The sequence below is a fragment of the Rhinopithecus roxellana genome, chromosome 11 (genome assembly GCF_007565055.1).
Source record: "Rhinopithecus roxellana isolate Shanxi Qingling chromosome 11, ASM756505v1, whole genome shotgun sequence".
Lineage (NCBI taxonomy): Eukaryota > Metazoa > Chordata > Mammalia > Primates > Cercopithecidae > Rhinopithecus > Rhinopithecus roxellana.
Genome location: NC_044559.1, coordinates 98,201,235 through 98,229,000, shown reverse-complemented (window position 1 = coordinate 98,229,000; position 27,766 = coordinate 98,201,235). Strand labels below are relative to the sequence as shown.

Genomic DNA, 27,766 nt, shown 5'->3' with positions numbered 1-27,766 from the left:
CACGTTCAGTGACGGGACATATTTTAATGTTTTAATATACCTTTAAACACTCATGGGATCTTGTACTTTTATGACCCACCCAAAAGAAACTCTTAAACTCTGAGAAGAGACAGGATGTGGGATGAAAAAAAATGTTAGCAAAAGTGATGGCACTAAATGTGAAGACCAGGACTTCCAGATTCTCTGGAAGAATGTCGATTACCAATATTCTCACGATTCCCAATAAACTCCCCAAATCACCAGATCTTTTTGCATTTCAGCATCCTATATATTTTTCCGTGTGTCTTGATTTTTTTTATTATGAAGGTAATACAGTGAACATACTACTTTGTACATAACATACTAAAGTATGTATTTAGACAACAGATCAAACATCACATGATCACGTATAAATTGTGCAAAACGTTTGCTAACTGAAAGAACACATCAGTGTTGTTATTATCATAGATTTGCTCACCAGAACACTACTCTCAGGCCAAGCTCTGCAGGAGAGGGTTGTGTGGAGTAGAGAGAAGCTGAAATGAGAACCCAGCAGTCCAGTGACCCTGGTAACAGTGTGGGACCCAGGGAGATGATGATACCAATGGATCTCAGTGTCTGGTCCTCACTCTGCCTAAATTTAACTCTGTTACATCTCTATTTTTGTATTTACTTTGTTAAATATTTGGACCTTTCCATCTTTTCTCAGACTCTGAGTGGTTTACAGATCCTGCTATTTTCACTTTTGAGTTTGAGAGTAAGACTTAGAAATAGATGACTCTTCACTGGATTGGTGAGCAAACGATCCTGAAACTGTTCTCTCCTTCAGCATGGCATCTCTCAACTTCAGTTTCCTCATGGGTGGATTAAGGGATTGAATAAGATCAGTGGTGGCAATCACAATCTTCACAAGGTTTACCCAGATGAGACAGGCATCATAAATGAGCAAAGAAGACTGGGGGCAGTGGTTGGGTAGTAGGTGTGTGAAGGTGTGGGGGATAGCACAGGTGAAACTAAATGCAAGGAAACCTTAGTCCTGTGGTCAGGGAGATATTAGGGAGTGGAAGGACCTGGAGAGAAAATGCCTCATCCAGTGAGAGCCAGACTTACTCAGTTCCAGTTAATCGTTATGTAAGAACGAGGGCCCAGTGTTACCACACCCTTCAATGTTTTGAGAGAATCCTGAAATTCAGATTTTTATGTGAAATCTTCTAGTGTTAAAATATCAGCAATTTGGCTGGGCACAGTGGCTCACGCCTGTAATCCCAGCACTTTGGGAGGCAGAGGCGGGCAGATCACGAGGTCGGGAGATCGAGACCATCCTGGCTAACAGGACAAAACCCTGTCTCTACTAAAAATACAAAAAGAATTAGCCAGGCATGGTGGCAGGCGCCTGTAGTCCCAGCTACTCAGGAGGCTGAGGCAGAATGACATGAACCCGGCAGGCAGAACTTGCAGTGAGCCGAGATCGCGCCACTGCATTCCAGCCTGGGTGACAGACCAAGACTCTGTCTCAAAAAAATAAAAATAAAAATTTTTAAAAAATCAGCAATTCATTCAAATTTGCTAAAAAACAAAACCAAAAACGTTGGGTCTGCCAAACAAAACACATTAAGAGACCAGATTTGGCTTGAGTGCTGTCAAAGTTTCCAAAATATCTTCTGGCTTCAGACTTGGGTGATCCTATATAACCTATTTCTTCCCCTTTTGCTAAAACAGATGGTAGTACTCCCTGTATCCAAATTATGACAGCTTTAGAGGAGCTCTTTGGCAAATGCTGGATTTTGAAAAATCTACAAGGCCTTGAAGGTTAAAATATATTCTTTTTTCATAGCAGCACTATTGATAAAATTCAGAGGCTTCCTACCACGGGAGGCCATGGTAGGAGAATTGCTACAGCCCAGCAGTTCGAGACCAGATTGGGTATCACAGTAAGACTTCGTCTCTACAAAAAATAAAAAGTTAGCTGGTTGTAGTGGCACCTGCCTGTAGACCTAGCTATTTGGGAAGCTGAGGTAACAGGATCATTTGAGCTTGGAAGGTCAAGGCTGCAGTGATGAGCTGTGATTGCACCACTGTACCCCAGCCTGGGCAATACAGCAAGGACCTGTCTCAAAAAATCAGAGGCTCCAGAAGTTAATTGCCTGTTTTTATTGTCCCTTTCAGGAACAATTAGTGTGATTTAATTCCAAGATTCAGAACTGCTCTTCTAAATATTTTACTTCCTGTTCTGCCTTTCCATCTCGATGTGAAAGAATCAATTTTGGTTTCCACTTGGATGAGGCATATTTATATGCTTGGCTTATGGTGTTCAGACAAAGAAATCTTCATTGTCTTTAACCTGGCAATATTTCACCACATATTCTGTCCCTCTTCCTTAACAGAGCTATCTAGGGATGTCCTTGAATTTCAGCTAGATGAATAAATTAAGTGTTTGACTTTTAGAAGTTAACATGGCAATTTAGATTTTTTTTTTTTTTTTTTTTTTTTTTTTTTTTTTGAGGCGGAGTCTCGCTCTGTCGCCCGGACTGGAGTGCAGTGGCCAGATCTCAGCTCACTGCAAGCTCCGCCTCCCGGGTTTACGCCATGCTCCTGCCTCAGCCTCCTGAGTAGCTGGGACTACAGGCGCCCGCCACCTCGCCCGGCTAGTTTTTGTATTTTTAGTAGAGACGGGGTTTCACCGTGTTAGCCAGGATGGTCTCGATCTCCTGACCTCGTGATCCGCCCGTCTCGGCCTCCCAAAGTGCTGGGATTACAGGCTTGAGCCACCGCGCCCGGCTAGATTTTTTTGAAAAGCTATTTATATGGATCCAAAAAATAAAAAGGTAAACATAATGAATGGATTGGCAGTGAAATTCTTTAATACAAGTGTGTTTTTAAAGCTGAATTTCTTGGATTTGACTGGCTGGGATGTGTTATTTGCTTTATGTCAATGAGCTATTCTACAAACAAGTGGACCTGACTTTAACTTAAAGTTCAGAGCAGATGTTGACAATGAGAAGGAAGCATCTGAGTACATAAAACACGAATGACGTGTTCAGAGAAACCACATACCTTACTGTGACTGAGCTGACTACAGAGGACAAACAAGAGGCTCTGAATGACAGTTCTGAGCCATGATTTGCCCTTGTCCCAATAATGAGTCAACCCCACCCTTCCACATCAGAGTATGTTAACCATCACTGAAGGTTTAACATTTAAAACTGAATCGGAAAGAATCAGGTAATTATTTGACCATTTCAGCCCTGTCATCTGATGTTATATTGGTAAAAGATTTGGATTTTAAGTTTTTTACTATGTATTCAGCTAGCTTTTCAGATTCAATGGTGGAAAAAGACTCTAAGCTCCAGAGAGGAAGGGGCCATATCTCCTTCACCCTACAATCCTTCTAAATGCACTCAATTCATTTTGTTGAATGAAAGATATTTGATTAATCATTTGAATATATAGGAGATTTAGGTAAGTAGGCTTTCAATGAATTCATTCATTCATTTCATACAGATTTGTTGAGCTTTCCCTATGTGCCAATCGTAATTCTTAGTGCTAGACATATGGGATAGACTTGTGGGCTAGTCCCTTAACAAATAACAATCTGTTATAATAAATGTTGTAGCAGGGATGCTTAAATTGGTGTGAGACCTTGGAGGAGGAATGACTGATGTAGAGTTTCATGGATAGCATCAAGATGAGAGAAACATTTGGGCTCAGTCTTGAAGGAAGAGTTGGAATTGGAGAAAGACAATCCAGCTGCCTCCACCTACTAACAGGCACTGAAGAGTCAAAGCTTGGACAAGGGAGGGAGCATGCTAAAATGCTGAGTCACGAGCTGTGGGTTGGGGGACACAGATTTGTGGGATATCCTAGTGTTACAGTAGACTTTTAGAAGAAAGAATCAGGTAACTGGCTACTTATTTAAAGATCTGGATATCTGATGTCATATGGACAAAACATGGTTTTATAAAATCAATGTTTTCATTTTTGTTTATAATTTTTGAATAACATTATAGTTTTAGTGATGGACGACTGTAAGCATCATGAGGGCAAGAATGATTGTCATTGATTTCTTAGTGTCCTTTTGTAATTAATGAAATAACTTGTGCTCTGCTAATGGGTAAATTGTGGGTGATGAGGAACCATGGAAGAATTTGAAAACTTGGAGGCAGAATTGAGATGACCAGAGAGCCGTGGTTTAGGAAGATCCATCTGGTGGCAGCAGCTCGGCAGATGCCCTGCAGCAGGGAGACAGTGTAGGGCGAGGGATCCAACTGTAGGCAGTTGTGATGGTCCAGGCATTCGCAGAAAAGATGAAGAGGAAAAGTCTGATTGCAGAACTCTTTAGGGGACCCTGGTATGCTGGAGACGAGGGGCTGGGATTCAAGGAAGAGCTGGAATGCAATGAAGTCAGGCTCAGTGCTTGGGCAAATGGAATTATGGTCATGACAGTTTTCCAGATAAAATTCAGGAGGAGAAATTAAGAATTGAGTTTGAGGGGCCTGGGCACATCCAGTTGAGATCTTGACATGGAAAATGGTGAACAATTGGTTAGAAATGGGGATCTAGAGTTCTGAGAGAGGTCAGGGCTGGGGATGGAGACTTCAGACTTCTTGCTTGAGTATCTGTGATCAGTTGGTGGCTTTTGAGAGAGCCTGGGAGAGTCTTGTGGGAGTGGGCTCACGAAAGCAAGGGGGCAGTGGTTCGTAAAAACAGAGAAGTAAACAGTGTCAAGAATGAGGAGGCTGTGCTGACGAACAGTGAGGAGGCAGGGAATGCCATAGTGAAAATACTTCTTCTTGTTTGGATGCATCAGAAGCCAGAAATCACTGAGTAGAGGAATGATGAAAAAGAAGGTGAGGAAGCAGAGGTAGGGAGAGTACCCTTTCCTGTTTTTCTAAGAAAACCTTTGAAAGATGCAACTACAGTAACAAGATCTAACACTTACTAAATAGTTACTTTATGCCAAACTCCTTGCCTGTGCTTCATAGCCAGGCTTGAAATCCCCTGTAGGTTTTAGCATATGCTTGGATGGATACTAGAAACATGCTCATGTGAAATACAAACTTAAAATGGGGTTCTTCATTTGCTTTTTGCTGCACATTGACTTACCACCTTTTTTTGAAAACTGGTTTTGAAAGGGAGATCCTAGGAGTCTTTGGGATAAGGAAGGGGTCTCTGAACTGGGGAAAGAGCAGCAAACTGGAATATGAACAATGCAAAGATGCACTTGACTGTGCAGTGCTTAAGAGAAAAAGTCAGCCATTTGTCAGCTTTCATTCTACCAACAAGTACCCTAATAACTGTGCTGCAACATCTGGAAAGGGGGTGCTAACCAGCTATGTGGTTTCCTGATTTGAGGAGAAAAGGAAAGAAGGAAAGAGGAACGGAAGGAAGAAAGGGAAGGAAAGACAGGAAACAAAAGCAAACCTTGTTTGGACTTCAGTGCCTCTTGATTTTGTCTTTTTTTGGCTGTCAGTGACCTGGGAGCTTTTCAGTGATCTAAAAGCAGCCTATGATTGTCATTCTGGTCTTTCCTCACTAAGACTTCTTCTTCCTATTTGCTGACTCTTCTTTCCATCAGGAAATTATTCTAAGAGATGTTAAAAATGCCATTTCCATATCATAGTATTATTTTTGGGTGAGGGGAGAGATGTGATACTAGTATGTGTGTGTATGTGTGTTTTAAGTGCAGTTGAATCTGAAATAATGAAAACCTAGAACCAAGTATCTAACAGAAGATGTGCTATTGTGGCAGGGAAGGAGAGTTGAGGATGTTCTGGCCAGAGGTCTTTATAGGGAAAGTACCTTAAAGATTTTGGGGGGAGCTATAGGAGGATAAAAAATAACTTTTTGTGACTACCAATTATATCTAAAGGAATTAAAAAAAAATAGTGATACTTTATATTCAGATTACTATGTGCCAGGCACTGGGCTAAATGCTTTACAGAAATTAACTCATATAATTATTACCACAATCTGATGAGGTAAATCCTGCCATTCCCCTCACTTTTCAGATGAAGAAAAAGAGGCACAGAGCTATTTAAGTAACTTGCTGAAGGTCACACTCTTGGCTGGTACCAGAGCTGTGATGTACACTCAGGTTATCCAGGACACCAGCCAGTGTGCTTATTCCTTATGTGAAATTTTCTAGAATAGATGTTCTCATGTACTCATAGATGTAAGTATCTGTGTGTGTACTTGTATGAGACTGTAGTTATTGAAAACACAGAGAAGCGGAAATTCAACCAGCCATTCTTGTGAACCACATAATACCTTTACCAAATGATCACAGCCTCTCTTCTGCTACCTTTCCCACACTGAGAGGTTGTTTTGTTAATTTGAGCAAATTAATAGGTGACAGTCATTATCCTGACAGCCTTATAATTATCGTCATTCACACTATTATCTTTGTTAGAATCTTCTCAGGGGTTTTCCTGCCAGCCCCATGCCTGTTCTGTTGGGGACTACGGAAAAAGCAGAACTGGGGAAAGAGCAGAACGCTGGGTTATGAAAAATGCCAAGATAGGCCGGGCACGGTGGCTCAAGCCTGTAATCCCAGCACTTTGGGAGGCCGAGGCGGGCGGATCACAAGGTCAGGAGATCCAGACTATCCTGGCTAACACGGTGAAACCCCGTCTCTACTAAAAAATACAAAAAACTAGCCGGGTGAGGTGGCGGGCGCCTGTGGTCCCAGCTACTCGGGAGGCTGAGGCAGGAGAATGGCGTGAACCGGGAGGCGGAGCTTGCAGTGAGCTGAGATCTGACCAGTGCACTCCAGCGTGGGTGACAGAGCGAGACTCCGTCTAAAAAAAAAAAAAGAAAAAAAAAAAAAAAAAAAAGAAAAATGCCAAGATAAACTCAACTGTGCAGTGCTTAAGAGACAAAGTGTTGTAATCCCAGCACTTTGGGGGGCTGAGGCAGGTGGATCAACTGAGGTCAGGAGTTCGAGACAAGCCTGGCCAACATGGTGAAACCCCATCTCTACTAAAAATACAAAAAAAAAAAAAAAATTAGCCAGGCATTTCGGCAGATGCCTGTAATCCCAGTAATCCCAGCTACTTGAGAGGCTGAGACAGGAGAATCGCTTGAACCTGGGAGGTGGAGGTTGCAGGGAGCCAAGATCGCGCCATTGCACTCCAGCCTGGGTGACAAGAGTGAAACTGTCTCAAAAAAAAAGAAAAAAATAAAAAGAGACGAAGTGTTGACTTTTGTCAGCTGAGTGTGGCTTGGACACAAAGAATTGGGGCAAGTATCTGGGCATTGACTGCCCAGAGATTCTTGGAGCTGCTCCTCCCGGGTCTTTTCCTTGGCTACTGCACAGCAGAAGGGTGGCATTTTGGGTGGTTGAACCTGTGCTTGGCTATTTGGGACAATGGGAAAGAGATGGAACAAGACTTTTCTCTCTTCTGCCTGGCAGTGGTGTGTCTTGCCCTTTCTGGAGCCACAAGGGTGAAACTGTGCTCATTCTCTAGCCAGGGACCAGCCAACAGATTCTGGGGATTTGCCACATCAAAGTGTGGGGTTAATAGCATTGCCACCACCAGTGCCGACAGCGTCAAATGCAGCAAGTGAACGAGCAAGCAACTGTACATTCATTTGGTCTTCCTCTATGGTCCAGTGTGCTTAGGAAAAAAAGTCGTATTCTCCTGAAAGAATCTAATTATTCTGCTCTTTTGTTTTATAAAGTTTTGTTTAAGTGTTCTAAGTATTAAGAAATAACTAAAGATTTAAAAGTTTTAAAAGCCCTAGGTCTCTAAATGATCCAGTAACTGGTTGTTGTTCTAGAATTCTGGAGTAACCAGTAACTACTCCTTAGACAATGGCTGTGAAATTACCAGAAATCCCTTAAGTTCCAGATTCTTCAATACCAGAAAAAAAAATCCTAAGGTTGTGAAAGTAATAGCTCATATTTATTAAGCATTTTTTTTTTTTAACTACATGCCTAGCAGTGAGCTTTGAATTTGCAACCCCACTCTGATCCTGTTTTACAAATGAGAAAACAGGCTCAAAGCCAATAAGCAATTGGCTTAAAATCCCATGCTAAGTAGCACAGACTGGACCAGAACTTAGATACAAACTTGATTTAAAAAGCATCTGATCTTAACCATTACTCAGTTCCTATCGTTCTGGAACCAGATACTAGAAAAATGTGCCTTCTTCCTATCTACCCCATCTTGATGGTAAGACTAAGAAGAATAAAGGAAAGCTAGGAAGTAATTGAAAAAATTGTTAACTTGCTTAAAATAGTTTTCTGTTTTCTCCGTCCTCCATGTGTACCTAAAGCAGCCCAAGGTCACTGATGTTGACCTCAGAAACCCTGAATTTATGTTTTATTCTCATTATTCAGATTCCTCTTTCATGATATTTAGGCATTCCTGCACCTCAGGAGAAGCTTTGCTCTGTTGCTCCTTTGTTTGAGGAGCTGTAATACCAATGAAGTAAGCAGCACCTAATTTCTGATTTTGTTTCCCTCACACAAACCTGTTACTAGGTTAAAAATTTGGGTGTAGGTATAGGTGGGGAGAGTGGATGTGGGTGGGGAGGAGGGCCATTGACCCGGTATGTGGGCTCATATTTATGAAAAGTCTCGTGCAGTTGTTAATTTTATCTCTAAGTCAGGCCACATATTTGGTCATTGTAACTGTGTGTTTATAGCATTCATCTTTTAAAAAGTAAGTTATTTTTTAAAAGTAAGACCAGCTTGGTTGGGGAGACCCTAACCCAGCAGCACTAGAGGAATTAAAGACACACACACAGAAATATAGAAGTGTGAAGTGGGAAATCAAGGGTCTCACAGCCTTCAGAGCTGAGAGCCCCGAACAGAGATTTACCCACATGTTTATTAACAGTAAGCCAGTCATTAGCATAGTTTCCTTAGATTTTAGATTAACTAAAAGTATCCCTTATGGGAAACAAGGGGATGGGCTAGTTATCTGCAGCAGGAGCATGTCCTTAAGGCACAGACCGCTCATGCTATTGTTTGTGGTTTAAGAATGCCTTTAAGCGGTTTTCCGCCCTGGGTGGGCCACGTGTTCCTTGCCCTCATTCCCGTAAACCCACAACCTTCCATCATGGGCTTTATGGCCATCATGAACATGTCACAGTACTGCAGAGATTTTGTTTATGGCCAGTTTTGGGGCCAGTTTATGGCCAGAATTTGGGGAGTCTGTTCCCAACAAGATTTATCATGTTATAACTTACATCCAGTAAAATTCAACAATTATAAGCATACAGTATGATGAGTGTTGACAAATTCACATGGTCAGGGTTTACATTAATTTTTTTGGATTTATTATATTACAAATTACATATAATTCACTTATTTAAAGTGTATCACTCCCTTGATGGCTTTAGTATATTTAGATTAGTACCACCATCACTACAATCAATTTTAGAGCATTTTCATCACCCCTGAAAGAAACCTCATATGCATTAGCAGTCACTCCCTATTTCTCCCTACCCCAAAACCTCCCAGCCCTAGGCAGCCACTAATCTGCTTTCTGTCTCTACAGATGTGCCCGTTCTGGACATTTCACATAAGTGGAGTCATACAATATGTGGTCTCTTTCAATTACATTTTCTCACTTAGCTTAAGGTTTTTAAGGTTATACATGTTGTTGCATGTGTAAATATTTCATCTCTTTTTATTGCTGAATAATAGTCCATTGTGTAGATGGAGTCTCGCTCTGTGACCCAGGATGGAGTGCAGTGGCACCATCTCAGCTCACTGCAACCTCCACTTCCTGGGTTTAAGCAGTTCTCCTGTTGCAGCCTCCCAAGTAGCTGGGATTACAGGCACCTGCCAACAGAGCTGGCTAATTTTTGTGTTTTTAGTAGAGACAGGGTTTCACCATGTTGGCCAGGCTGGTCTTAAACTCCTGGCCTTAAATAATCTGCCCACCTTGTCCTCCCAAAGTGCTGGAATTACAGGCATGAGCCATTGCACCTGGCTGAATATTTAGTATATTTAATATAGTCTATCTGTAGTCTATTTTAATATGTAGACTATTTTCTATATATATTCATCACTGTTTGGCTAATAGCATTAATTTTTAAGATGTAGATATTTAACCAAAACCTGGGTTTTCATATCCTCTTTTTTGTTTTCTTTCAATATTTAGTATGCTAGTAGTCAGAAACATGAAAGTAGCTTAATCCCATCTTGACTTCTGAGACAATCTAATCAAGGCCACCACAACTGGATTTACAGTTGTACTAAAATTATTATTTGGAGGCCGGGCACAGTGGCTCATGTCTTTGATCCCAACACTTTGGGAGGCCGAGGCAGGCGGATCACGAGGTCAGGAGATTGAGACCATCCTGGCTAACATGGTGAAACCCTGTCTCTACTAAAAATACCAAAAAAAAAAATTAGTGGGTCGTGGTGGTGGGTGCCTGTAGTCCCAGCTACTCGGGAGGCTGTGGCTGGAGAATGGCATGAACCTGGGACACGGAGCTTGCAGTGAGCCAAAATCGCGCCACCGCACTCCAGCCTGTATGACAGAGCAAGACTCCATCTCAAAAAAAAAAAAAAAAAAAAAAAAAAATATATATATATATATATATATGTATCATTTGGAGTTCAACCCCTGGAATAGCTATTTCAAACTGTAGAAAATGCTTATAGAATTGTGTGTATATACACACACACACACACACACACATACAGAACGAAGATGATTCAATATGATTTTACAAAGAGTTTTAATACTTTAGAAGCACAACAGGGTGGATTCTTTTTCTTTTCCTTAAAAACCGATGTTGATATATAACTATATTTATTTGACCTTAGAAGAGAAATGATACACTGACATTTTGAAATGTCATTGGAAAGTGCCAAAATTAAGTCACTGGTGACTATAACTTTTAAAGGACTTACGTTAGTGTTAACGTGATGACATTTGCTAATATATAAATCAACAAAGAGAGTAGTTTTACCTGACAGTTTAGGTCTTTGACCCAGAGGAGACTTATTTTAAAGTTCTATCCTACTTAAAAATGGTTATAAAAATCAGTTATAAGTGTTGACACTGTTGCAGCTGATGACTGCAGATGCACTTTTTACCCCTTGAACAGTATAAAATGAAATTGTTTAAGAAATGGGAAAGCGAAAGTAGAAGTCGAATAATAGATGTGGTAGGGAGAAGGCGGATTCAAGAACTAGAGAAATGATCACTTGTGTTATGCCTCTCATGAAATGAAATGTAATTAATTTGTATTTGAGTTATGAGCTTCATTTTGTATTAAATATATTTGTTTACCTATTTTTTGAATTCCCCCCAAAAATCTACATTTTTGCTTACATTTCATTAAAACACCCAAAGAATGACTTGTTTACCTACATTTTTTGTTTGTTTGTTTTTAGGTATTGGTTAATTATTTCTCAATTCCCAGGATTCCTTCACTCAAACTGAGGTGGTATAGGATAAATGGTATATGTTTGGAGGGACAAAAGTCATTGAGGGGAAGAGTGACATCAGTATTACAACTGCTTCTGGCTGAACAGGTTTGCTCTTTAGTTTATAAAACTTGTTACCAACATTGGAGTCAGAGCTAAAATATAATTTTCAGTAGCTTTTGAAGTGTTTCATTTTAACAGCTTTATTGAGGTATAACTCATACACGATAAAATTGATCCATTTCATGTGTGCAGCTCAGTGATTTTTAGGATGTTCATAGAGTTGTGCTACCTGTACCACAATCTAATTTTAAAATGTTTTCATCATCCCACAAAGAAGCCCTGCACCCTTTAAGTCATTCCCCATTTCCACCCCTGAAACTTTTTTCCAAAGTGGCTTCAGCCTTTTCATCTGCACCAGCAGCGTATGAGGGTTTCAGTCCACCTCCTCACCTGTGGTTTACAGGCTTAAAGTGTCATAAATGTAACTGTAGGAAGGTCATGGAACCCAGCATGCTTTAGACTTTTGACTCACCTCACAGATGACTAGATCAAGGCAAAATCAACCTGGAATCAACCATTTTTTCCCAAGATAAAGTCACAGGATTCTTGGCTCTTAAAATAGAGTGCTTCAGCACCAGACAGTCTGGTAGTGATTGAGATTCAAATAAAAATGTGCTACTGTTGAACTCCTTTTGTATCTCAAGTGAAAAGTCTATGTATGAATCTTTAAGCAGATATTTATAGACAATGCTCAAATGGGGGTTATTAGGGAACGATTATTTTGGGGAAGGGAGCAAAGGCAACAGGAAGCTGTTTTATTTATTTGTTTCCTTATTTATTTAGAGATGGAGCCTTGCTCTGTCACCTAGGCTGGAGTGCAGTAGCATGATCTCGGCTCACTGCAAGCTCTGCCTCCTGAGTTCAAGCGATTCTCCAGCCTCAGCCTCCTGAGTAGCTAGAAATACAGGCGTGTGCTACCTTGCCCAGATAATTTTTGTATTTTTGTATTTTTTAGTAGAGATGGGGTTTCGCCATGTTGGCCAGGCTGGTCTTGAACTTCTGACCTCAGGTGATCCACCCACTTCGGCCTCCCAGAGTGCTGAGATTACAGGCGTGAGCCACCCCACCTGGCCGTTTTTTTTTTTGGAAAAAAATATTCCACCACTTAGATAATATAAATGATTTATTCTACAATATATAGAAACAATTATTTCTTGGGGTTATAAACACAGACATCTTGAAACTCATTCTTCTTGAATTTACATGGAGAGTATCATTTTTCTAATCTTGTTTTGCTATGTGAGCCCTGTAAGAACTGCCATCTACAACTCCACCAAACCTATCAGGCCTATCCTGATTACACATGTATGTTCATGTTGTTCCTCTTGCCTTGGCCGCCCTTATATGAATCTCTTCATTGTTCTTTAGAACTAACCTACTTTATGAGGCCCTTCCACTCCTGCTCCCACCTTGAGTGCTTTCATTTCCTTTAACTCCTAAACATTTAATATCCATCCACTTGTTTGGCACCCAACCATATACATACTCTCTTGTGCACATACCTTCCCACATGGAGACACTTTCCCATGTACACATATCTTACCTTCCTAAGTGAGTTAAAAGAGCTTCTGAGGTCAGGGACCATACCTTCTATGTCTTCTGGTCTCCCTTAGTAACTAGTGCAATATAACGTGTAAGTGTAAGTGATCAAGAACATTTTGAATAAAGACCACTTTCTTCTTTTATTTTTTTTCTTTTTGAGACAGCATCTTGATCTGTTGCCCAGGGTGGAGAACAGTGGCATGATCATGGCTCACTGCAGCCTTGACCTCCTCGGCTCAAGGTATCATCCTGCCTCAGCCTCCCAAGTAGCTGGGACCACAGGTGCATGCCACCACACCCAGCTAATTTTTAAGACCACTTTTATCTTGCTGCATTTCTGTAAACATTAGGATAAATAGGCTTAGTGGAAATTTTAGTTAATATGGAATTTTTATTAAAAAGAATGCCAGATAAGGGAATTTATCATATTAGATCATAAAATATGAAGAAGGGACGATAATAGGAAGAAATTTTCTTAAAAACAGATACTGCACATCTATATTTCTTATATTCTATGGTCATCAACAATATTCCTCAGCTTTACCTTTGTCCCAAATGGGACCAAATGGAGTATAGAGGGTTAAAATAATCAACTTGAAATTACTGCATACTCACAATATATTTATCCAAGTAAATATATTGTGCAAGTAAAGAAATGAGTATCAATAACTTAACAAAATAATTTACTGGGTTAGCTCACAAAAGTGGAAGGCTGGAGAAACCAGGCTTCGGTATCTCTGGGAGGTCAAGGTAGTAGAACTGACAGAGGTCTCTTCAGTGCACTTTCATGGGGATCCGGAATCTCTGCAGATTTTCCTTTCCTTTCCTTATAGCATTTCACTCAAGATTCAGGCGTTTCAATCAAGATTCAGAGTCCTGAAAGCCTACTGGCTTCTCCTGGGTTATCTGCCCTTTATTGCTCAAGGTCGAGGAAACTTAATTAACAGTCCCACAAGCCCTCTAGCCGTAGGGCAGATCTGTATCCTCAAAAAGGAAGTTGAGCACCATTACCAAAAAGGAGAAATGAAGACTAGCCTATTTATAAAATCACCTTACGCAGTACAGAATATCAGAAAAACAGCTGGTGAGAGGCACCTAGGGAATAGAGGAAGCCACGAGAGGAGGGTGCTAGAGTGACAGAATACAGGAAATCACTAAATGGTAGTTTTCACTGTGTTCTATTGAGACTACATGTATCTTAAACTCTGAGATGATGACAGATCAGAAGCTGTTAGTCATCACTATAAAAACTTGCCTTTCTAGTCAGAGTTGATGTGCATGGGAACTTTGTATTTCTAAGGTTTGCTCTCGTAAATATTTACTGTGAGAATTTCTTTGGCTCTTGTCCTACATCCTGAAATGTCACCGAAGGCAAGGCATGGCAATGCAAGGTAGGGCAGAGGTATGTGGTGTAGAAAGGCATTTTTGTCTACTTAGATTTGAAAACTGGTAAGGGAGATAATTCTCTTCATCCTCCCCCATTACCCGCAACCTCTCAGGAATACTGGCTTTATTCATGATTCTGGTGCTTTGTCTCTATAAATGTGTACTTTTCCTGAAGTGCTGTGACTGGAGCATTTGAATGAAGGACAATCTCATATGCATTTGTCTTCACACAACCTCTTAGGCTCTTCAGGTGTTTGGCTATTTTATCATATCCTATCTAGTTTGAGGAGTTCAGACAATATTTTCTTTAAAGAGGATTCTGAACAGAAATTGTAAAGTACTAAATTGTCATTAGAAAGACCAGCATTACATTGTTTACTTTTACAATAGAGTAGGTAAGAGAGTTTATGGAGAGAGTAAATGTCCAATGGAGGAATATATTTGATTACTACAAAAGTTTCTGATTTGGAAGTTTGGATAATTCTGTTAACACAATCATGTGGTTTGAGTGTCTGGATTTTATACCTACAGTTTTGTTCACTACTTGTAACATCTTTCTGTTTTTGGTTATTAAATGTTGAAAGTTAATTTGTATAAAGACTTATGGCACATGGTGACATGAGTTCTGCCCATTGCTCTGAAATCAAAGTGAAGAAATAAATCCACGGAAGCCCAGGCAAATGATGGGTGTAGCTATGACTCTCTAAAGATAGCCAAATGCCTTGTCATCTAATTAGGCTGCGTGTGAATGGATACTTGATATTCCTACTGTCTTCAGACATCGTCTGTTGAAACCACAGCCAAGTGCATGGTTTGGCAGAATCTGTGGGCAAAGACTCTGTTGCACCTGACTGTAAACCTGGCATAGTGAAGAGACATGGAAGGTGCAGGTTAAGTGGGAGGCCCTGCTGGGGACTTGAAGGTTAGGCCTTGGATCTCCAAATCCATTGCCATGTAAGCTGTTTAGAAAAAGAAGAAAAATTTTTCTTTTCTTTTCTTGCCTTTTGTTGCTGTTGTTGTTGAGACAGGGTCTCACTGTGTCCCCCAGGCTGGAGTGCAGTGGTGCAATTACTGCTCACTGTAACCTCAAACTCCTGGACTCAAGCCATCCTTCTACCTCAACCTTTTCAGCAGCTGAGACTACAGCTGCACCACCACACCAGGCTAATTTTTGTATTTTTTTGGTAGAGATAGGGTTTCACTCTGTTGCCCAGGCTGGTCTCAAACTCCTGTCCTTAAGCCATTTGCCTGCCTTGACCTCCTGAAGTTCTGGGATTACAGGCATGAGCCACTGTGCCCAGCCCAAATTTTTAAATAAAGTAAACACCATTTGGGTACCAACACTAGTAGAAATCAAAAACAAAAATAGACCAATTTTTCCTATGAATTAAAAAATCCCTCTCCCAAAATAGACTAACATAGTCAAAATAATGCATGAACCAGGGAAATTTAATCCAATAATTCATGGATGCTTCAGTAGTAGAAAACATATAGTTTACCATATTAAAAGTTATAAAGGGAAAATTGTATGACTATCTTCCTATACACTGGAAACACATTTGATAAAATATAATAACGATTACTTATAATAACACTCAAAAATATAAAAATGCAAATTACTTTCTTAACTTTGTAAAAGAAATCCAACTAAGCACCAGAGACACCATCATGCTATTTGAGGGCATTCCCACTAAAGTTAGGAATTAGACAAAAATGTATACTTTTGTAAATTGATATTATTCTGTATGTACTGTTCAATGCAAAGACAAAAGAAGGAAATTAGGGGCCAGGCACGGTGGCTCACGCCTGTAATCCCAGCACTTTGGGAGGCTGAGGCGGATGGATCACCTGAGGTCAGGGGTTCAAGACCAGCCTGGCCAGCATGGTGAAACCCCATCTCTACTAAAAATACAAAAAATTAGCTGGGCATGGTGGTGGGTGCCTGTAATCCCAGCTATTCAGGAGACTGAGGCAGGAGAATTGCTTGAACCTAAGAGGTGGAGGTTGCATTGAGCCAAGATCGTGCCATTGCACTCCAGCCTGGGCAACAAGAGCAAAACTCCGTCTAAAAAAAAAAAAAAAAAAAAAAAAAGAAGGAAATTTGAAGTATAAATATTTAAGACATATAAGGAGATAAAAATTGTAACTGTAGGTGACTATATGACTGTATTGCATTGTGTATTGTATATTCAGAAAATCATCTGAAAATCCACCACAAACAGGATAATTTTGTAAGGAAGTGGGGTGTAAAATTAACATACAGACATCAATAGCTTTTAAACATACAAACAGAAGACAAATAAAAGAAATGACCCCAATTACAATATTAGCAGCAAGGATAAAATCTATAAAAATACAGTACAATGAACTATTGAGGAACATTTTAAACACTAAGAACATAGACGGAGACTTGAACAAATGCAAAACATATTATGTTCTTAGAATGAGTTGACATCGTAAAAGGTCAATTCTCCATATATCAACTTTTACATTTAACTCAGTCCTAATGAAAGCATCATCTGATTTCTTTTTGAACCAGACAGGCTGATTCTGAAGTTCATATAGAACAGAAAACATGAATAGCTACAAAATATTGCAAAAGGAGTGTAATTATAAAGACAGAAAAAGCCCCATTAGAGAGTAACATATGGTAAAAGCACTTTTATAAAAAATATTCTGTGATTAAACAAATGTGGTAATGATGTATGAATACACAGACCAATGGAACAGAATAGAATATCCAAATACATCTAAGAATTAGGATTTTCAACTGACTTTTCATCTTCAAAATGATACACCACATTTATACTATAAGAAATGCAAGTTGAGTGAGCTGAGATCACGCACTGCACTCCAGCCTGGGCGACAGACCGAGACTCCGTCTCAAAAAAAAACAAAAAAAGAAAAAGAAAAAGAAATGCAAGTTGAAACTATGATGAAATGCTATTTTAAAACCAAGAAATTTGCAAAAATCCAAAAGTTTCACAACACATTCAAAATCCTGGAGACAATATGAATTAGTTCAATGCTCTTGAACTTAATTTGGTAGTGTCTGACCTCAATGATCCTCCCACCTCAGCCTTTTTCAATACTTTCTGAAATTACAATTATAAATGCATATTCCCTTTGACTCAGCAATTCCTCTTTTGGATTTTATCTAACAGATATGCCTATAAGCAAAAAGGTATATGAATGTGTAAGGTTTTTCATTGAAGCCATAGGGACTGGTCAAACAAAACTTAAGATAAAGTTCCATACTGGAATATAGTACAGAAGTAAGAAATGAATAAGGAAGATCAGTATGCATTGATGTGCAAGATCTTCAAGATATTTGTCAAGTGAAAGAGAACACATACCAATGTATGTAATATGCTCTTTTTTGTGTAAAAAATAGAGGAAATCTATATTTGAGTTTGCCAGTGCATGCATAAAGAAACCTTAGAAGGATATACAAGAAACAAGATGCACTGGTTACCTGTGGAGGAGATAAGGCTTAGGTGGGAAATAGGTAGATAGAGGACTGTTTGTCTTTTGTCTTTTTTTCATTTTGAACCATGCAAGTGTTTTTGCTATTGAATAAGTAAATAAGCAAGCATACAGCCACATGGTATAAGTACATCCTATGTACTTATAAAAATGACTAAGGATGCTGTCTATGTATTGATAGGGAAAAATCTCTCAGGATGTTAAGTGGACAAAGGAAGGTGGGGAGTGTAATATATAATACACTACTTTTTTATGAAAAAGACATTGAGAATATTTGCTTGGTTTTGCTTATACATGCATAAGGAAACTGGAAAAATACTCCAGTCAGTGAGCATTGTGATGTGCTGCCAGTTCCTCTCCAGGTCCCCTTCAGGAATGACAGAGTCCTTGCCCCAACTGTCGAGAATGCTGACAGCTCTTATGGGGATAGATTGCCTCCTCTGAAGGGAGCCACCTCACCTTGGATCACCACCCAATCCTGGGTAGCCATATCCAGTGCATGATCAACATGGAAGTATGGATGGGAAGCTCCCAGCACCCAGCTCAGCACAGCTCTGAAGGGTCATCCCAACTTTAGAAATCCCCTTCTTTATAACTGGAAAGTTATCTGCAGCTGATCTTCTCCCTTTGCCATCTATGCCCTTCCACAGGCATCAACGAGAGAGCATTCCTGATCAGTCTCCTTCTTGCTAGGAATCTGCTTCCTAGGGAACTCAAGAAACTAAAAACTAAGAAACTAAAATTAGTGGCTCTCTGTGGTTGAGCAGGGTGGGAACCTGGTGAAGGTAGACAAAGTTGAGAAGGCTATATTTCACTTTACGCCTTTCTATAATTAAAAAAAAATTGTACCATGTATATGCATCATTTATTCAAATAATAAATGCAGATGTATTTGTTAACTTGCTATGTCAGTGATATTTTATGCTTTTCCATGCATGTCTTTGGAGAACCTTTTTTATTTTTTACTTTCGGAGGAGATATTTTAACCCCAAGTGCTGTGTCCTACCACACTTTAAATAAGCTTTTCTTTTCTGTTTGTTTTTGTTTAGGACCTGCAGAGAAACGTCTCCTGATTTTGTCTTACAATGGAACTTAAAAAGTCACCTGATGGTGGATGGGGCTGGGTGATTGTGTTTGTCTCCTTCTTTACTCAGTTTTTGTGTTACGGATCCCCGCTAGCTGTTGGAGTCCTGTACATAGAATGGCTGGATGCCTTTGGTGAAGGGAAAGGAAAAACAGCTTGGGTTGGATCCCTGGCAAGTGGAGTTGGCTTGCTTGCAAGTAAGTGGATAAATTTATGCCTCTCTTTACTCTTTAATCATTTAATTACGCTTACTACATCATGAACATTATGCAAGGCAGAGAGGGCTTTCTTTTCAAAGTATAACATGTCTTTTCCCACCTTCATTAAAATGATTGTACTTTCACTGTAATAAATCTGTGTGAAAATACAGGCACTCCCTAAGATGTTAAATCATTCATCCATTCATTCATATCTTTATTCATTTATTTTCTACGATGTGCCAGGCAGTGAACTAGATGCTACAAATGAAAAGATGAACAGCAAACACATGGTTCATGCCCTTAAGAGGCTCACAGTCTTGTAAGACACACACATGTATGAGTAAGAATGAGTCAGGGAGATGAAGGTAGTGATCCAGGTACATTCAAGGTATGTTCAAGGTACACTGGTAAGGACCAAAGGACCAAATGGCTCTCGGCAGCCCTCTAAGCAGCTTCTACATGGCTTGTGGTTACTCTTCTTTGCTTCAGATACACTGTGGTCAAATCACATGTCCTGTGGTCATGAGAACTTCACAAGAAAAAGCAGACACAGCAAAGAGTCTCACAAAATCCAATCCAATCCAATCACAAAATTAAAATCCTCATTAAAGATTTTAATATAGTGTTATGTATAAGATATATGTGATATATTTTGTGTGTCTCCAAAGGTGATATTCTTGATGAACAGTTGCATATGATGTAATAGTGATTCCTGTCATCTTTAGAGAGAACAGTAGAGACTTTTTATTTTCCTTTGCACCATTAAAATCATATGCCACTTCAACTTCTAGAATCATAGTTGGAACTCAGCAGTAATATTTAGTGACCATTACTCCAACACATTTGGAACTATTTAAGCACAAAAGGTGGTGATCTAGATAGAGTCAGTAGCCCTGGGCTCTCTTCCTGTATGCTATGAACTCACCATTATTCATTGAGCAAATCACAATCTCTATTCTTATGGGGAAAATAAGGACATTAAATATGATTTGTAAGGTATTTTTCAGCTCTAAAATGGTTTCTTGAAAATATGCTTAAAACAAAATGTATTAGTCATTCCTTCTTTTAAATATGCTTCTCTCCTGAATTTTAAAGGGGATGTCTTTCAAAAAAAGCAATGCTTCCAATTGTTATATTACCTTGTGAAATTATAAACAAGACAAAAAGGCTTAAAAAACAATGCGGGATCATCTCACTATGTCAGATAAGATGACTAAATACAAGTAAACACATAAAAATATTGCCATTATAAGCTCAAGGGAAACAGGAAAAGTTTGCCCTAGATTTGTTTCATAGAGTTTCTCAAAATAAGGATTGCTTGTAAAGCCATCAAAGTACAAGTGGATGATAATTGATAATGTTAATAATGCGATTTGAAAGTATTGATTTCTAAAATAAGACCGGTAGTGGGGAGGAAAGAATTTTTTAAATGTTCTCTAATTAGTCACCATTTCTATTAGCAAATACTAAGTTAAACAGAAATGTAATTACTTTGGCTCCCAGCAAGGGTCAAAGGATAATTGAAATGCTAACTCAATTAGCGCATACTTGAAGAATGAAGCTTCTTTTCACAAGTCTGTCCACCGTTGGAGTAGAGGGTTGAGGAAAGCCTAGATCTCCTTAAGGATGGGCATTGGTGGTCAGAGCTGAAGCTGACTGTTTTTGACAATTCAACTACAGCTCTACACGTTTTCCAAGTTTCTAGGTGGATGATCACTCATCTCAAGAGCCAGGAGCAGCCCTCTTTACTCTTAGGCAGAACTGGCTACATAATTTGCAGGCCCCAGTGCAAAATGACTATACAGAATCCTTGTTAAAAAATTAAGAATTTAGTGACAGCAGAGCACTAAACCAAGTGTGGGATCCTTCTAAGCACTGGGCCCTGTGCAACTTGCATAGGTCACAAATCCAACAAGCCAGCCCTGCTTGTAGGGACCAGAGAGTTAGGCCATCTTATCAAAATTCTAGTAGACAACAAGTACTTGAAGGAGCTTGAGGGTGGAGTCAGAAGCTAATTCAAGTCCTGGCTCTACCACCATTGAGCTGAGTGACCTTATGCAAGTCACTTAACCTCTCTAGGTTCAATGTCATTTGCACCTGGTGAGGAAAGCTTTTAAAGATGAGCATAGAAAAAATGAGGGCAAATAATTCAAGAATGAAAAGTGGTGGGGAAAGAAAAGGATGGCTAAACAGCTATAACTTCCGCCTGCATGTGTGTGTGTGTGTATATATATGCATATATATATATATAAACATACATACATACATACACTTTAGATACTGTGTTCAAGTTTCAGCATGGCTGGCTCCATTGAACATATTGTATTTGATGTTGGCCTCTTTGGGTTCCTCATAGCATAAATTAAGAAGCAAACTCTGAAACAGTGTTTATGTAGTATTAGTAAGCAGTGTCTGGCAGTGTGCAAGCCACTTTGACCATCTGCTTTATGACAACTTTGTTCTACAGAGAAACAAGTGGATCATTAGTACCTTGGAAGTGGAATAAGTGTTTTTATGTTGGTTACTCAAATGGACATCAGCGGTTCTTAGCCAGGGAGATAATTAGGATCATCTATGGGACCATTTCAGCATATAATTGCGTGGATTTGACACTCAGACATTCTAATTCATTTGGTCCATGATGGGGCCTAGATTCATGAATTTTTTATTTTTTTATTTTTTATTTTTTATTTTTGAGATTGGGTCTTGCTCTGTCACCCAGGCTGGAGTGCAGTGGTGCTGTATTGGCTCACTGCAACCTTGACCTCCCGGGTTCAAGTGATCCTCCCAACTCAGCCTCCTGATTAGCTGGGACTACAGGTGCATGCCACCATGCCTAACTATTTTTTTCTTATTTTTTGTAGAGACAAGTTCTCACTATGTGGTCCAGGCTGGTCTCAAACTCCTGGGCTCAAGGGATTCTCCTGCCTCAGCATCCCAAAGTGTTGAGATTACAGGCATAAGCTACTGTGCCTGACCTCATGAATTTTTTTAAGTCCCCAAAGTGATTTTTAGTTAGGAACTACCACTGACTTAAGCCCTCTATCTTTAATTTTTAATCTTTAACTTTTTGATAACTCTCTGATGTACGATTTGCTTTGACATTTTTTAAAATAAAGAGAACTATTATAGATTTCTTCTTGCATGTGGCGCTACTCATGCCATGTAAATCATGAAAAGTAAATTGTCTATAAAACGTGCAAAAGAAAGGGACCCTTCAGGATGGAAGATGAAGACAGTTTTTGGAAAGGTGGGCAGGAGAGGGAGCTGGAACTTTGCCAAGATTGTGCATAAGCATGTGAAATATGAAGTCCTACTCCTGGGCGTTGACAAACCTAGATTTGGACAGTAGCTCATAATAGCATATTAAAACTGTGAAAAGGCATGGAATTCTGGGCTTTACACTCTTCGTAATCTTAATTCTTAATTCTTTTTCCTTGAAACTTAAATAATTGAGAAGAAAATACTTCTCCCCTTGCCTGATTTCTTTGTTTGTCTGGATAATCCCTGGGATGAATAAAGCTGGGTAAGAAGGATCCTACCCTCCTGGGTTATACATTGTGAATGAGCTCATTCTCATTACACATATTCCTAAGGTCTCTGAGCTAGGGATGCCAAGATAGAAAACACCATCCATGTTTCTAAGAGGTTTGTAGTCTCAGGGAAGAGACAGAAAAAAAAGGTAACTAATAATTTGAGAATTCACAAGTATCAAGGAGAATAGCAATGGCAGAAAAATCTCTGAGGTTTTAGAGGGATAGCTTTTGAGGAAGCTATTGAGATGGGTCAGATAGGATGATGGACTTTCATAAGCAGATAGACAGGGAGAGGGAAGTCCATGCGAATTAACTTTATGCAGAGGCGTGGATCCCATACTGCAGAGCCCGTGTTCTGGTGGAGTAAATTTGGCTGGAGAGGAGGGATTATGTTGGAAGGTGTGACAGTCAGTTTTATGTGTCACCTTGGCTAGGTTACTTTCTCCAGTTGTTCAAACATGAATCTAGGCGTTGCTGTGAAGTTATTTTGTAGATGTGAGTAAAGTGCATAGTCACTTAACTTTAAATAAGGCAGAGTATCCTAGAAAATCTAGATGGATTTGGCTCAATTGTTGCAAGGCTTTAAGAGCAGAAATGAGCTTTCCCCAAAGAAGAAATTCTGCTTGTAATTGTAGCTGCGACCTATCCCTGAGAGTTCCAACATGCCCTTTCTAACAGGCTCTCCTACAAATTTTTGACTTGGTTAGCTAGGCAGGTATTGTCTGGCTGCCTAGTATGGTTATGCCAAATGTGTAAGCCAATTCCTTGCAATCAATGTGTTCATATATACTTCCCACTGGTTTTGTTTCTCTGGTGAAACCTGACTGATAGGGGAGGAATGGAAGGTAACTGAACTAGAGAGCTATCACGGCCTTGCATTGTTTTAAGATGAGCTAACACACCCTTTGACTAGATATTTGTTCTCCAAATTCAAGGAAACGGTGCTTCTGTTTCTCACTCTACCCAAGTGCTGAAACAGCAGGAAACAACACGGAGATCTAGTCTGCAGTTTTGTACTCAAAGCAGATTTGAGAGTTCTTGCCCTCTCCCTTTTGTCTTCACCTCCTCCAAAGGTGTTCAAACTCATAATATGAGTCAGTAAATGTATCACCATGTTAATACAGTGAGTCAGTATGGCTAGGCCCACTTGCTGAATGAGTTATGAGTGCTGGCAGAGCTGGGTTCCCTAAGCACTGTTAACTCCTTCAAGAAGTACTGAATTCCTGCCTCTCTCAAGGATTCTGTTGCATTGGCAGGTTCCCAGTGTGCTAGGCAGATTTAAGATTGGTAGGAATAAAGACCACGTTTTGGTTAAGCTTTCTGCCGTCTAAATACCACCAAACCAACTAAAATGAAAGGCAGTCAGGGTATATGAGATCAAAAATTTGAGTGGGCGTGGCTCCTTAGTGCCTTTTTCTTTTTCAAGGAGATGAACTTGAGATTTACAGTCTTTGCTGGAGCAAGGATTGAGGAACCTGCAATTTGGGGGAGCTCACATCTTGGGCTCCCTGCATTTTAGGTGGAAAGGTAGAACCTTCACAGGCCCAACTGATCCACTCTGTTAGGAAATACTTGCTGCATGGCAGGTCCATAACTTGGTTACTGCTATATTTTGTTTCTCACTGTAGCATCAGCCAACTTACATATTCACTGCAGCAGACCTGGCCATCCTTCTACTCCTGGGACTCTCTGAAACTTTCTAGGAAAAAGAAGTGCGTGGAGGTTGAGTTTATTTCCCAAAGGGAATAATTTCATTCCCAAAACTATCCTATAATAAATTAAAAACTGAAAAATCACGTTATGTTTCTATTTCCTCCATTTAGAATACATGTTCATCCCTTTTGTTGACATAACCACACTTCGCAGCCTAGTTCAAGGCTTAGTTCTGTGGCCTTGGTTGTTCTCCCTCTTATGAAATCCCCAAACAAGCCATCTGAACCTTTCTTTCGGTGCTTTTGGCCTTGGGTTTTATTTTAACCCTTGATGCAAGTTTGTTTTGCCTCTTGTCTAGATCCTGGATTGTGTTTGATTTCTCTGTGTCCTTTTCTAACATTTTATGAGACTCTAGAACTGTACTGTCCAGTACTATGGGCACATGTGGCTACTGGGCACCTGAAATGTGGCTCATTCCAGTTTAGATGAGCTATAGGTATAATAAATACACACTGGGCTGGGTGTAGTGGCTCATGCCTATAAAACTTAGAGCTTTGGGAGGCTGAGATAGGAGGATCACTTGAGACCAGATGTTTAAGACCAGCTTGGGCAACATAATGAGACCCTGTCTCTGTAAATTTTTTTTTTTTTTAATTAGGCAGGAGTGGTGGTAACTTAGGAAGCTGAGGCAATAGTGGCTTCTAAACACCAATACTGACAACAGTAATATTGGCTCTTGAACACTAATACACAGGCAATGGTAAGTTCCGGAAAAACTTTCACCAAAGGCACAATAAATATAAAGGCAATGATAGATGAAATGTGTGTGTGTGTATGTGTGAAGTTCCCCTTATCTTCTTACTGCCTTGCAGTTTATTCTGAAATTACATCCTTCTCACTATTTGCTTATTTAAACATTTCTTCTTCTCTAATTAAGCAGTAGTAATAATAGATGGTTATTACTTTTTTTTTTTTTTTGAGACAGAATTTTGCTTGTTGCCCAGGCTGGAGTGCAGTGGCGTGATCCCAGCTCACTGCAACCTCCACCTTCCTGGTTCATGCAATTCTCCTGCCTCAGCCTACTGAGTAGTTGGGATTACAGGCATGTGTCACCACGCCTGGCTAATTTTTGTACTTTTAGTAGAGGCAGGGTTTCGCCATATTGGCCAACCTGGTATTGAACTCCTGACCTGAGGTAATCCACCTGCCTTGGTCTCGCAAAGTGCTGGGATTACAGGCTTGAGCCACCATGCCCGGCCAGTTATTGCATTTTTAAAGTATCTTGTGAAAATAAAAAATTAGGAATCCCCTCCCCCTTTTCCCCCTTTTTTCCCCTAAAATTGTTCGGGTTCAAAGGTGTGGAATCACTGGTTCATGTCATAGGTAAACTAACTTTTGTTCCAAAGTTCCCTTCTGCAAAGTTTTCACTTTGCATTGTAAGAAATCTCCTGCAAGTAGCCCTTTGATTTAATCTGTCTCTTGAAACTCATCCAGTGCTGAGGAATAATAGATGGTTTATCATCTTGAGGCCTTGCACAGTTACTATAAAGCTAAACATATAAATGTGTCACATTTTGCAGATGTGACTTGATGGTCACTTTGATACATTTTGTCTTGTTATTGCTGAAATATGAGGCTATTGTGTTTTAAATCTATGTAAATAGGATCTATAAATAAACCCAGGTTCTAAGGATAAGGGTAAAATAATTTGCTCTGAACTATTGAACACCAAGTGATTATAAATTTTATGTTTTCATCTAACATAAGTTCATAAAGCTATGTTATCTATAAGACATTAACAAAAGTACCATTACCAGTGGTGAATCCATACAGGTCGGCAGCAAACTTGATCCTTGCTTCCTTGGAGGAAAGAATTCAGCCAGGGGACAGAGGTGGGTTTAAAGCAGAGAGAGACCAAGGCAAGTTTTAGAGCAGGAGTGAGAGTTTATTAAAAAATTTTAGCGCAGGAGTGAAAGGAAGTATTTACACTTGGAAGAAGGCTATGTGGGCAACTTGAGAGATTCGAGTGCGCCATTCAGTCCTTGACTTGGGGTTTTACCAATTGGCATGGTTCTGGGGATTTTCCTTCTCTCTTGATTCTTCCCTCGTGGTTGGCTGTTGCTCAACTGCTGCATGTGCAGTGTTGGTCATTTGGGAGGGTGACCACGTGCATAGTGTGTTTACTGAGGTTGTGCTTGTGCTCCGTAGGGGCAGTTTTCCTTTACCAGTCAAATGCCCCCAGAGGAAGGTCGTACATCCATTTTGCCTCTTAGAGAGCATGCCCGAGTCCATGTGCCCAACTCCTGAGATCTTACTGAGAAGCTGCTGCTCACCAGCTCCAGGTGTTTTCTATCTACTGGGAGACTGTCTTCCCCTGGTGTTGGCTGTGGCCAATGATCATTTCAGAAAAACAGTATATTAAACACCTGACCATCACCTGATGGTTACCGGAAATTCCTGGGTGAGGCAAGGGCTCTCCCGCCCTGCTCATGTCTGCCTAACTACCTACTCTAACAGTACACTGATGTTCTTTACTAATAATTTGATTGCTAGGAAAAAATTAAGATCCCAATTGAACTATTTCTCAATCAGGGAGAATGCTGATCTGACTTTGGCCTTGGACCTGTCATTGGCTAGCTATGGACTCTTGGTCAAATCACATGATCTTTCTGAGTTCCAGTTTCACCATTTTTAAATTGAGGTGTTTAGACCATTTCTAACTTCCAAAATTTCAGTTCTAAAATTTTTTGTCTTTAGTCTCTGACCTAATGATATATTTCTCTAAATCAGCAGCAGATGGCAGTGTGAAAGTAGAGAACTTTAAAACCTGTTTCCATTTGCTGTTTTCACCTGTAAGAGAATTTCTGTTCATTTTTTCCTAATGCTTAAATGTTTTTCAAAAAAATCATTTGTTAGGCAAGAAAAGTGACTTAAGAATTTATCACATAGTTTATAACAATGCTGTACATTTCATACAACAGTGGCTTTGGTTGTACGTGCTATGAAAATTATGACTCCTCCATCTTGCCCCCACACTCCCAGCCTCTGAGGCTTCCTCGTGGAATTAACATGCATTAAGGAGCATAGAGTTAAAGTCCTGTTTTGAGGATGAAACTTGAAACTTTTCGAGTATTCCAGAAATAATAGTCTCTGTGTGTTTCAATTCCATTGTGTTGTAAAATTTGCGAACACTGAAACTCAATGTCAATGTAGTTTGCTAACAGCAGAGAAGTGTCATGCCTTATGCTCTCAGACATCCATTTGTAAAATTAGACCCTTAAAACTGTTTCTATTTTTGAATTATCTAAGTATTTCTCATTGGGTGTACAGACAGCCCAACTTTTGGATGACAAGTTTGGTCTTTCGAATGGATTTTCCTTTTAAAATACTGGCACAGAATATTTCCCTCTGTTTGTCATGTAAATGTGTCAGTCTCCTCTTCTGC

General features: G+C 39.8%; 1 protein-coding gene across 2 annotated transcripts in view; it reads left to right on the top strand.

The window, feature by feature from the left end:
- Positions 1-27,766, top strand: part of SLC16A9 (solute carrier family 16 member 9) — a 59,165-nt gene that overhangs the window by 4,981 nt on the left and 26,418 nt on the right. Inside the window, exons 2-3 of one of the 2 annotated variants that reach the window (XM_030941480.1) lie at positions 11,339-11,479; positions 18,898-19,129. In XM_030941480.1, the coding sequence (XP_030797340.1) occupies positions 18,934-19,129 (196 nt within the window). In that variant the 5' untranslated portion in view covers positions 11,339-11,479; positions 18,898-18,933. The remainder of the gene's footprint in view (positions 1-11,338; positions 11,480-18,897; positions 19,130-27,766) is intronic. The other variant, XM_010364947.2, reaches the window with a different exon arrangement.